This window comes from Eschrichtius robustus, chromosome 4 (genome assembly GCF_028021215.1).
Source record: "Eschrichtius robustus isolate mEscRob2 chromosome 4, mEscRob2.pri, whole genome shotgun sequence".
Lineage (NCBI taxonomy): Eukaryota > Metazoa > Chordata > Mammalia > Artiodactyla > Eschrichtiidae > Eschrichtius > Eschrichtius robustus.
Genome location: NC_090827.1, coordinates 63777350 through 63789844, shown reverse-complemented (window position 1 = coordinate 63789844; position 12495 = coordinate 63777350). Strand labels below are relative to the sequence as shown.

General features: G+C 38.2%; 1 protein-coding gene across 3 annotated transcripts in view; it reads left to right on the top strand.

Moving 5' to 3' along the window:
- Positions 1-12495, top strand: part of SLC4A4 (solute carrier family 4 member 4) — a 346852-nt gene that overhangs the window by 259173 nt on the left and 75184 nt on the right. For all 3 annotated transcript variants that reach the window (XM_068542846.1, XM_068542845.1, XM_068542847.1), the window contains 2 exons: positions 2988-3121; positions 9462-9733. In XM_068542846.1, the coding sequence (XP_068398947.1) occupies positions 2988-3121; positions 9462-9733 (406 nt within the window). The remainder of the gene's footprint in view (positions 1-2987; positions 3122-9461; positions 9734-12495) is intronic.

Genomic DNA, 12495 nt, shown 5'->3' with positions numbered 1-12495 from the left:
TCTGGGTTTCCTGAGGGCCAGTGGACATCACCTAATTGGAAATGGAATAAAATAAAAGCCAAATCAAAATGGAGCTGGAGTGCTTTGTGTTACCTGATTCTACCACCGCTCAGAGCTCAGCCATCTACATTCTCATGAATTGCTAGGGAGTTTGTTCCTCTGTGGCAAATCAGGTGTAGAAGTGTCTTTATGAGCTGTAGCTATTAAAAATACACACATCCACACATTATTTCCTTTTTTATTTTAGTGAACACTGACTATAATAAATCAGAAGAGGGGTTTTGGATAGTTCACTTTATAAATTGCTTTAAATTCTAGTTACAGTTAAAGTTATTCATTTCATGAGATTATTTTTTAAAATTTCTGTACTGTCAAGAGCAACATGTCAAAATGTGGTGAAAATAGTTCTTTTCTCAGAAACACTGGAAACATCTCTGAGTTTAAGCAAGTTTCCAGTGCAATGTGTATAATAAATCACCTGTCTCTGTTTTAAAATTGTCAGTAACAGAATGGAAACTGTAGCACTTACCAAAGGAGCAAGTACTAAAATAAAAGTACTCTACTTTTTTAACAGTCACATGACTTCCACAAATCAAGCCGTTTTCTGGAAGAGATGAGTTGTTATCTTTACTGAATGAGCAGTGATGGCTGTTAGCCTTTGATAAGCAGGATGTAGGGTGTGATTTGGGCGTGTTCTTGGATTCCTTTAGTGTCTCCTGGGTGCTTGCAGCGCATGTGGTGGGATAGTGTATAGCATGGTGGGAGGGAGAGAAACATGGATGAGACCAGAGACCCTGCTCTGGCCCCTCATGTCAGACCAAGTAGAGAATTCTTAACCTTGCGTTCCTCCTTTCTTCATTCCTGTTCTCTTTTACACTCAGGCTGTGCTAATTTGTGTAATTTGATCCTGCAGTAGTGATGAGAAATAGTCACTCCTCCATGCTTGATAGAGAATGATGCAGTGAAACTTTGCCTATCACGTGTCCCTAGAGTGTGTCTTGTCCTGCCGTACGGAGCCTTCCATTCCCTACCCTTTCATGTCACACACACTAAAATAAGTCATGAAAAAGAAAGATGAATGATAAAGACATAAAAAGCCCAATGTCAATGCACAGGAGGTAAAAAACTGCAAGTCTAAGAAAATTCCAGCCGAAGGTATACCTTTTCTCTTTGCCAAGGGTGTGGTAGTAGTTGGGCAGGTAACCATACTCCAAAGACTTGTGCCACAGCGAGTGTGGATTTGTTCATATCATTTAACCCCCCTGAAACTCAGTATCTTCACGGATAAGAGATCAAGACTAATACTATTTTTTGGGCACAGGGGAACCTCTTTCTCTCTTCTCTACATAAAGGCAGCCTGTTTCTGTTAGCCTTGCTATTCTGCTTGCTGCCCCCCTGAGGAAGAATGAGCTGGATACAGTGATTATGTGTGGAATGGCTATAAAATAACAGGATGGCACCATTCAAACATGCATTGGAGTTCACATGTATATAAATGGGGTCCTCTTATGAGATTCACCTGCCAGACTTCAGACCTAGGCATTCAGGATGGAAGTAGTTGTACTGAGTTGTTCAGAAAGTGTCTGCTCACTGTGTGAGGAGCCAGTCTTATTACTCGTCAATTCTTGCTTTTTTGTGCCATCCCATCCCAACCCCATTATTACATAATGCTGTGCTAAAGGATTTTTCCCTGTTTTCCCAATTGAATCCTGCCCTTAAAAGAGGAGGATATACTATTGCTAACGTCATTCTAAAGAAAATACTGCTGGCTTTGAAGCCATGTAAAAAACATTTCAATATTTTGACATTTTTCTTTAATTTGTTCAGTCTTTAGTGATGCATCATTTTAGTGTATGCAATATCTTCAAGGTGAAAAGATTTAACTTCTTTGTTAGTAATTTTTGGAAAATATGTATCCTATTGCTTATGCTTTTCTTACGGGGTGTGGGGTGGGGATGTGCGTGTGCTACAGAATGTATTTCTTCCCCTTGATGTTTGATCTCTGAATGAAGGGTTCTTGTTAGCCTAAAAAACAAAAATTCAAGTAATCATTATAATAAGGTTCTCCTAGGATGGCTTTTGAGTGGGGATAGCACTTAGTTTAGTTCTGTAAGTTGATTTTAAAAAACCAATTTCTTTATCATAATTTTGTGTATATTATATGATTATATGATATTTTATATACGTATATGTGTGTATATACATATATACATATATATATATACACACACATATAAATTCTTTGTTCTTGTTATGCTAAAGGGAAATAGGTTGTTTCTCAGAGATACACCTTTAGGGATATGTGGCCACAAAGGTTTAGTTTTTCGTGTCCCTGTGCATTTATTTCCTCTAAAGTAGCTCTTGAAGCTCTTGTATAAGTTTACATTGGACACTGAATATGTACTAAGAAATTTTGTTTGGAATTGGTGTCTTAGAGATTGCAAGATAGAGGGCAAATCATTTTTTTGTCTCCTCTTTGCTCCCTCTTCACTTAAAAAGCTTTCCTCTGTAGAAAATAGCTTTTATGCATAAAATGTAGCTACTTATAAGTACCTGCTATGTGCAAGGTGAAATCTGGTTAAAACAAACACTGAAAGTAACCACAGAGAGAAAAATGCCACCAAAAGTACTAAATCACTTCTTCGCACGTGGTGGGATTTTATAATGTGACTTTATGTACAGAAGCTTCAATTAATATTTTTAAAAGTAGATCAGAGTCACCCTTTGCCTTCTGCAATCAACCACTAGTCATTACAGTCATTATAGTTCTTTGGAGCAGTTCAGCCCTTGGAGTAGGCAGGAATGACTAAATCGCATGTATGGTAAAATAAAAGGTAATATTCATATCGGTAAGAATCTTTATATTTGATATGTTTACGATAGCCATCATAATAGCATATTCACGTGGCTTCACTCCCCTAGTGACATCACACATGAAAAGAGAAAAAGACAAGTTTCTTTTAACACCTATATTTTCTTTCTATTAGGGCGTGTTGGAGAGTTTCCTGGGCACCGCTGTCTCTGGAGCCGTCTTCTGCCTCTTCGCTGGTCAACCACTCACTATTTTGAGCAGCACAGGACCTGTTCTAGTTTTTGAGAGGCTTCTATTTAATTTCAGCAAGTATGTATATACATATCTAATTATAAATTAGAATTGTTTGATTGTAGACCATTCACAGTCTAGAGAGAGCACAGAGTAGTAAAATTAGGCATAAGAGAATACGCGAATTTTAAGATTTGGAGGTTGAAAGGCCCTTAGCGATTAAGTCCTCCAGCACGTGTTTACGTGTGCTTCAGCTGAGGCCGCTATGTTCTGTTACCTCTTGCCCTCCCCCGTGATCCTCTGCCTTGTTGTCCTGCTTTGTGCCTCTGGAAGCTGGCCGCTGTGGACTGCAGCCCTCAGGCCCCTTTGCCCTCTGGCTTCCTGCAGAGCCCCAGGAACACAGGCAGGCAGAGCGGTCAGGGTGTGTCTGCTTCCCCCACCTCACTGCCTCTGCTTCACCAGGCAGTCTGGCAGTGCGCTGTTGTCCTCTGAGTACAGCCCCTGGCAGGTGGCTCCTCCACGCTGACTCTGGCCCTCACCAGGCTCTGGTGACTCTTACTTCCTTGGCCTTTTCAAGCCAGGGGGTAGAAATGGCTTCCTGATGTTGCTCTTCCCTGAGTACTTGCCATTTTTTTGTTATTCATACCTCTGTAAATAGTCCACGTGTTAAACTTTCCTCAGAATCCCATTGGAGATTGCCTTCTATTTCCTGCCATGATCCCGACTGACACACTAGAGAGATGAAGTGGCTTGTTCAAGGTCACGTGGCTCGTCTGTGAAAGAGACAGGGTGTTCCTGTGGTCCACTGCTCCTAACCCCCCATTCCAGTGTTCTTAACTAAAGATACACTTCTAGACTCAAAGGAGTAACAACTAACACTTATTGAGTGCTGACCATGTACCAAGTATTGTCCTAAGCACATTACAGGCACTCCCTCATTTATTTCTTGTAGCAGTCCTATGAGGTAGGGACTGTCTCCTGTTTTATAGATGAGAAAGCAGGCATGGAGTGCATAAGCAAACTGCTGAAGGTTGCATCACCAGTCGTTGGCAGGGCTGGGATTTGAATTCCTGCTTTCTGACTCCAGAGCCTACGCCTTTTATGGAATCACTAGACGTTACTACTGGGCATGACAATTGTGATACCAGTATTTCCTTTTAGATACTGATGGATCATTTTAAGAAGGGGAAAATTGAGTTAAGCAAATTATCCAAGTGACCACAGTAGCACACAAATAGTTTCAAAATCAGATTGGGAATTCTGGCCTCTTTCTAATGAACTTAATACGTCTGAGAGAGAATTGGCTTTACTGGCAGATTTCAATACCCAGACAGATTGCAGAAATTTCATACGAATTGCTAACATTCCTTGTTGGAATTTAAATATACTTCTATTGATAACAATAGAAGTATACATTATACATTTCTAGGATTTTAATATTAGAAATGTCATTACCTACTTAATGCCTCATGGACATAAAGACTCATATAATAGCCGTTGAAGCTGTGTGTGCCGTCAAAAAAGATCACAAGAGAGAGGAGGGAATGAGAATTTGAAATGAGTGTTTTGAGAACTGGATGAAAAGAAAAGCAAGGGTCTTCCAAGAATTCAAAGTCCCAAATTTTAAATAGTGTTATGTTTTCTGTAGATCATTACTACAAATCACTCCATCATAATTCTCAGAAGACCATTGGAAAGAATTCTGCTCATGTCAGTTTATAGAAAGAGTCAAACAGTTTATATATGTTTAAGAAAACATTGTGGGAGACAAGAAAGCCTTTGTGGAAAGATTAAACAAGCATGTACTATAAACAGGAACAAACATGTGCAACCTTTGCAGAAAGATTTATTGGATGCAATGTGATCAGAGCCTTAATCTACAGAAAATGTTTGCATCCTGGTTTGCTTTAGATAATTGTAGGATAGAGATTATTTCCTTTCACTAAGCAAGTTCCTTTCTCACTTTCCCTTCTGTTTCATTCATCATAATTGGAAACTTAAACATAGTGTCAAGTGATTTATTTTCAAATGGTTGTAAAGCAACAAGAAACATTTGAGAAACTGTGTTTTAAATCCATCACTGGGTAACGTGTGACACTTATGTGGCAAACCTTATTCTTTAATTCACAATACTATATCATTTGCTTACATATCATAACAGCAATGCTAATATTTTGTACAGATACAGAGTATTTGTGTAGATCACTGTTTCCCAAAGTGTGTTTCATCATTTACTAGTTTCATTAGATGCCCCATGAAAAAAAAGCTTCTGTGATCCCCGTAAGTCTGGGAAGTGCTGTACATTATATTATATCCCCCTCTTGGTCATTCACTTTACACTTTAGCGTACTAAGGGATCTGAGAAGTCGTTCAGTAAAGAAACTGTTTTACTGTGTTTTGCCCTGATTTCCCCCATCATATTTTACCTTTTTTTTGTTTGTTTGTTTTTGGAGAAATAGGTAAATCCTTGTTTTATGAGTTCAGTGGGCTCAAACAGTAAGTCCACATAATCCACAGATTTCTCTCTGACTTGGAATACAGGTTTTAATATTTGCCCTATAAACTGGGGAATCAGAAAGGCATGTGAATGATGCGCTGTCACCTTTTTTTTTTTTTTTTTTTTTTTTTACCTTTTAAAATTAGTAACAGAATGAAGGAATAGCTCACAACTTTGCAGAGAACACGTAGTTTTGTTTCCCCAGTTCTGCAGTCTCTTTTGCACTATTTTTACATGTTTATCCCAATAATAGAGAATTAGATACCTTTTCCTTTTCTTCAGGAAGGATCTGAAGGAAGTTTTAACAGTGTTCTAAGCCACTTAGAAACTTCATAATTAAGGTTGGATTTTAGCCTGTATAATTGTCATTTGGTCATTTAATAATTTCTTATATTCTATGAACAGTTTACTTTTGGCCTTCAAATTATGATTTTCTTCTATTCAGTTCCTGGATTTAATCATTTAGTTTAGGGAGTTTATATTTATTTGTCCGTGGCTGATTTCTGAAGCATGCTTCAAATGTGAGTTCTTCAGTTTGTCTGTACTCTTGGGTTTATGCTGCTCAAAACTATCACTTAAAATCTCTAGAAACACTGAGTGTTACCAAAAGGATATACACACATTTTCTCCTTCTCACTCACCATAGTTTCTTTGGTCTCTACTATCATTTCCTTTTTATAGCTTGTAACTTTTTATAACTTAATTGCTATTTAAACTTGGCACCAAGGGGACTGATAGTCTTATTGGATGTAACATTGCCTTTTATTGTAGTCATTACTGTTGATAGGCTTGTTTAAAGAAGTTCCTCATCTTTTATTCCTCTTTCTTCTTGCTGTTGTAAACATATCACTTTCCTACCTAATGGAGTGATTGGTATTAGTGATTTTATTTGGGTTATTCTTACGGAGCCAGTCTGGGAGTATTTAAGTATTTTAGAGGAGCTATTTTGGCATATTGTTCAGGTCCTAAGATTTAAGTTTATACATGCATTTTTTTCCCCCTTTGCATTCAGACTGATGGTGTTCCTGACCGTTAGCTGGTGATTAGATTTATTTCTCATCCTGTTTGTAAACATCAATTTTGTAAACAACCATTAGCATTCTTAGAACAAATTAAGATTGCTCTAACTTTCATCTTGTTAGGGAAGCAAAACTAGATAACTGTTTAAAACTTTATTTTAAGGAAAAAGTCTGTTGGCTCAGAAGTAATAAAACTGTTTCTGAGCTCTGACTCACTGTGTGATAATGTAAATTATCTCAAGTTCCTAGAATTTAGCTTTTTCTTGAGTCTACTTATCTCAGAAAGACATGCATAAGATTAAACACTGGGGTTCCAGACGTAAAGGGAACTGTGAGGGAATGCCAAAGATGTCTTCAGAAAGATTTCAGGAAATCTATAGACGATAACTTTCTACCCAAGTGTTACTAATCTCCTGCTGTGGTAATGTATTCCAGTTTGTGTGATTTGGTGAGAAGGAAACAGAGGACCGTGACTTTAAAGCCCACCCTACCATGAGCTAAATATAAATTGGACAGGAGGAACCGTGCTGGAATTTTTAAAAGGAGCAGTCCAAGAGTACAGAGATTTGGTTTCTGGTCCAGCTCTGCCATTAAAGCCTTGGCATTGGATAACTGACTTAGTTTCCATTGGTCTTGGTGTCCTCATCTATAAAATGAGGCATATTTGACCAGTTGGTGATTAGTCAGGATTCTCCAGAGAAACAGAACCAATAGGATGTGTGTATACATATATAAGAGATTTATTATGAAGAATTGGGTCACACAGTTATAGAGGGCTGGCAAGTCCAAAACCTGCAGGGTGACCCAGCAGCCTGGAGACCCAGGAGAACTGATGTTCCAGTTCAAGTTCCAAGGCTGTCTGCTAGAGAACTAGGAAGAGCCTTTGCTACAAATCAAGTCCAAAAGCGGTCTGCCTGCTGCAGAGTCCTCTCTTGCTTGAGGGAAGCTGGTCTTTTTGTTCTCTTCAGTTGAAGAACTGACTGGATGAGGCCTACCCTCATTATGGAAAACAATCTGCTTTATTCAAGTCTACCAATTTAAATGTTAATCTTATCAGAACCACCCTTAAACATCCAGAATAATGTATGACCCAATATCTGGGCACCTTATGGCCTAGTCAAGTTGACACATGAACTCTAAGCAAATTTAATTCTAATATTCAGTAAAATTTTCAGTCGGTCATCGTCTGGTTACCTGTGATAGCTCATCAGCCAATGACAGTACTATAACTGTCTCTGTCAACTCGTGACATGCAGGCATGGCTTAATTCATCTACCAACTTTTTTATTGGAACCCTTCTATGCACCAGGCACTGTGCTAGGTAGAGAATTTGAATTTTATTCTAAGAGCAGGGAGAAGCCACCAAAAGATTTTAAACTGGGACATTTGATTTACATTTGAAAAGGTCATTTTGGCTGTGATGTGGAAAATGGCTTTGAGCAGGGCAAGCATGGATATTAGTAAGGAGGTTCTTAATAAGAATCAGTCAAAGACTTCTTGGTGGCCCAGGCTGGGATGTTGGTGATGAAGGTGTTGATACGATGTCTTTGGGGAAGTATTAAAATATGTGGCTGTCAGTTGTCAGAAACTCATTGTCTAAAAGCAAGGCCATCGAGCTTCAAGTATGCATGATCCTTGATTTATTTTTTTCTCACACAAGAAATGAGATTACCAATAACTGCTTTAGCATCGCAAATGATGAGAAAAAAAAAAACTGTTTTAAAACACTCTCCACATAATTTTAGAAGAATCAGTATGAAATGGTAAAATGTCAACACTTGACCCATCTTTTCCTAAATGTGAATCTTAAACTAATTTACTTGTAAGAAATGGAAAGGGCCTTGAAAAAAAATGGCCCACTTAGATGGAGGCAACCTATTCTAAGACTGTTCTTCACACACAGCTTCAGCAGAAGGTTATCATGCCTGTGAGCGAGCTTCAAGAGGAGTGGTAGTGTCTAGTGGTAACATGGCAATGCAGCCTTTCTTGATCTAACTACAGCCTACATATCTGATCCCATCTCCCTGTGTTGGTGGCACTTGGTCCACAGGGAGCATTGCACGCAGTTTCATGACACTTGCCTTTTTGAGTACTCTTTTCTCTTCCTGGCTTGGCCCTCCCTGGTCTATCCAGAAAGTTCCTGCTTATCCTTAAATACCTTGAGTTTTTTCTGCAACTTTATCTGTCCCCCCACCTACACCAGCCCGAATTAGTTACTCCTTCTTCTGTGACACTGTGTGGGAACTTTAGGTATCACTTAGTATTTTATAGTGTGATTATGTTGATCAGTTTGTCTTCCTCAGTAGACTTCGATGACTTGGGGACAGAGGACATATTTATCTTAGCATCTTCCTTAAGCAGAAAGCCCACAAATATTTATTGAGCACATGCTGGGTACCAGTGTTATGCTTTCAAATTGTTTATTCTGCAAACTCTGTAAAGGCAGGGATTGTCTTTTTTGAATGAGAAAATTAAATGAGGGGATGGAAAAAGATATTTCATGCAAACAGAAATGACAAGAAAGCAGAGGTCACTCTACTCATATCAGACAAAATAGACTTTAAAACAAAGGCCATAAAGCAAGATAAAAAAGGACACTGTATAATGATAAAAGGATCAATACAAGAAGAAAATTAATGAGTTATTTACATTCAAATGTTATGACTACTTTTGATGTGCTTTTCTCAAACTTCTGGAATTATTTCTTAGCGGTAGCCTAATGTCACTAGACCAAATCCTTAAAGGTAATACTTTCTGGGTAAAATCAAGAATGAGCTTTATATCTAGTGGCTAAAAGAGATCTTGTATTTTTAACAATCATTCTATAGTCATTTGGTAGTTTTGGGTTATTCTTTGTGTTCCGTGGAGGAGGAGTCTAAATGCCTTTCTGCCTTCTTTCCAGGGACCATAATTTTGACTACTTGGAGTTTCGCCTTTGGATTGGCCTATGGTCAGCCTTCATGTGTCTCCTTTTGGTGGCCACTGATGCCAGCTTCTTGGTTCAGTACTTCACTCGCTTCACTGAAGAGGGCTTCTCTTCTCTGATTAGTTTCATCTTTATCTACGATGCTTTCAAGAAGATGATCAAGCTAGCTGATTACTACCCCATCAACTCCAACTTCAAAGTGGACTACAATACTCAATTTTCCTGTGTTTGTATGCCTCCCAACCCAGGTGAGGACAACATGCTTATAGTGTTTATGCTTACCCCGTGTTTGGAGGAAGCCGTAGGCTCCATGCATGCACACTTTCAACACGGTATCATGATCCTCAGGAAAGGGTTTTATTTTCTCTGAGAAATCATCCTACTGAATTTATAGTCTCATTGCCGGAGGTATCTTAGCCATGGGATTCAACCGGGAAGTGAAGTCAGGAGCTCTGGAATGTGAACATAATTAGCTCAGTGCTTTGAAACTAACTCAAGCTACAGTATTTGCAAGGACATTTTGTGTACATTATTCTTGATCTTCTCTGATAGGTGAGGAAACCAGGTATCTATATAACAGATATTAAGGACCATACCAACCTAGTCCTCTGAACTTCTGTTCCTTATTTTGCTGCTTCCTTATTGCTGTAGGAATCTCTTCCTTAAGTAAATTCTAAATAGATTATCTTAAACTTATAGAAGAAGCAAGATACTAATTCACTTTATGTGATTCGAAGCATGAAATTAAGAAAGAAATTCAGACTAGAGTCACCTAGTGATAAAGTAGAGCTTTATAGTTCATCTGGGCTAGACAACGTAAATAAGAAAGGAAAGGAAAATAAGAAACAAAAGAAAGAAATAAAAGAAGGAATATTATGTTCTTGGAGAAGATTTATATTCTAGAGTTAGGGAAGACATAAAATTAACTTGTTGGTAAGGAATATGATTCTATACATCTTAGCACTTAAACATCCATCTTGCTAAACGTGAGTCAGCCTCAGAACCTTTTCACAGAACAGTGCTCAATTTGCTCTTTGGAATTTCTTTTGGAGTAATTCATTATCACTTTATAATATGGAAGGCATTTGGGGAAAAAAAGATTTACTTTGGGGAAAGTTGCTTTACATCTGCTTTGGTAGAATGAGGGGTGGACATTTGTGTCAGACAATTAAATGCTAATAGTGCTAGTGATACCTAGTTGTGACATTAGCTACAGGTCATCGTCCCTTAAAATAAAAATTGATGTACTTTTTGACTAAGGTCTTGTAGCACCAGAAACACAGCAGTGTATTGAGGGCTGTGTAAACCTGGGCTTAAACATAGGGCACATTCATGTAACAGCCATTTATATCTATAGATCTAAGGAAAAACCACTTACTGTTTACAGTAAAACAAACATGGTTTTGTTATAGACTAGAATGCAAGATGCTTAATTCAAAAGCTCAACAAGAACTATGAAGAATTTTAATGCTTGTGCAGGCTGTGTCAGATGACTCCCGGCTATTTTGGTGGTATATCTGTCGCCTTCTCTCTGCCAGTTTGGTGGAGAAGTCTTATAAGACCCATATGCATCTTGAGAGGTGAGAGGAAAGAGAACAGTATCTCCCTAAAAATGGGTCAGTCAGTGACACTGGTTAAAAGATAGGGCATTGTTGGGTTTTGCACTTATGGATTCTTTTTGTCTTGTTTAAGGAAAATCAGCTCACATTAAAATAAATCCCATGCTTATTAAAAGCAAGCGGAGACAGGTAAAAAGTGGAAATTTGAAGATTCAGGCAACATGGGTGCCGTAGATACAAAGACCTATTATTGTTAAGATGTATACTGATGAGAAATATTTCAAAACTTAAGAAGTGTTTGGAAAAGAGTAAGCACTTAATACATGACAGATATGATTAGAACCAATTAAATATCCTCCCCAGAGAGACACAGAAAATGTGTTGCCATTACACAACTCCTAGAGCTCTTCCTGGGAGAGAAGGGGGTAAAACTCCCTCTAACCGTGCATCCTGGACATTGCGGGGGAAGTCCAAACTACACACGTTCAAAATATTGGATCACAGACATATATAATTGTGGGATTTTGAACTTTCCTTTTTACTTATTTGTTTCTATCTATCTATTTATTTGTTTGTGGAAAAGTCTGTGTGCTGACTTCTTAGGCATTCTCAGTAATCATATGTTAAGATTTTCTAGAGGAAATAAAATACTACCAGCTGTTTGGAGGTTTGAAGTGTTCATGAACCAAATGAGGACTTTGTCAGCACACCTGTCACAAAGATCTCCCTAGTGTCAGCCCCACACCTACCTGAGGCTATTGGAAACTTGCATTCATTGTTTTAATTGGATGCTGGCAGAGAAGGTAATTTGAAACCAGGGAAGACATATCTGAATGCGTTTTCATTGTGAAAAGTACAACAAAAATTTTACATGTGATTTTCCTTCCAAGAAGGATTTCTGTTTTCTTGAGAAAGTGATATTGAGGCTTCAACCGATTTTACCCATGCATAGCAAGTGCTGGCTGAGGGGGTGATAGATAACTTTTCCTTTGACCTGTTTTCCCTAGGTTGTATAAAAAGTCTGTCCTAAATAGCTAGGAGCTGTCTTGGAAGGATTCTGACAATTCCACTACCTCTAGGGGTTACCAGTAAAGCAGCGTAGCAGGGCTTTGAAGTCAGAAAATCTTGTATTCAAGTCCCTCTTGGCTAATGACCAGTGCGTGACTTTGGGCAAGTTCCTTTACCCAAGGAAACTTTGCCTCATCTTCCTTACCTATAAAATGGGGTTAATAATAGTACCTTCCTTAAAGAATTGTTTTGAAGAAAAAAATGAGGTCTTACAGACAAAACATTTAGGACAGTTTCTAGTAAGTAATTAAATGTTAAGCATATAACAACCATTATTATTGCTGTTGTTATTTATTAAAATTTAGGGTTCATAAGTATGAATGACAGGACAAGCAAACCAGTCTTCATCATGCTCCGTTCTAAGCAAATATTGTTGGGCAATT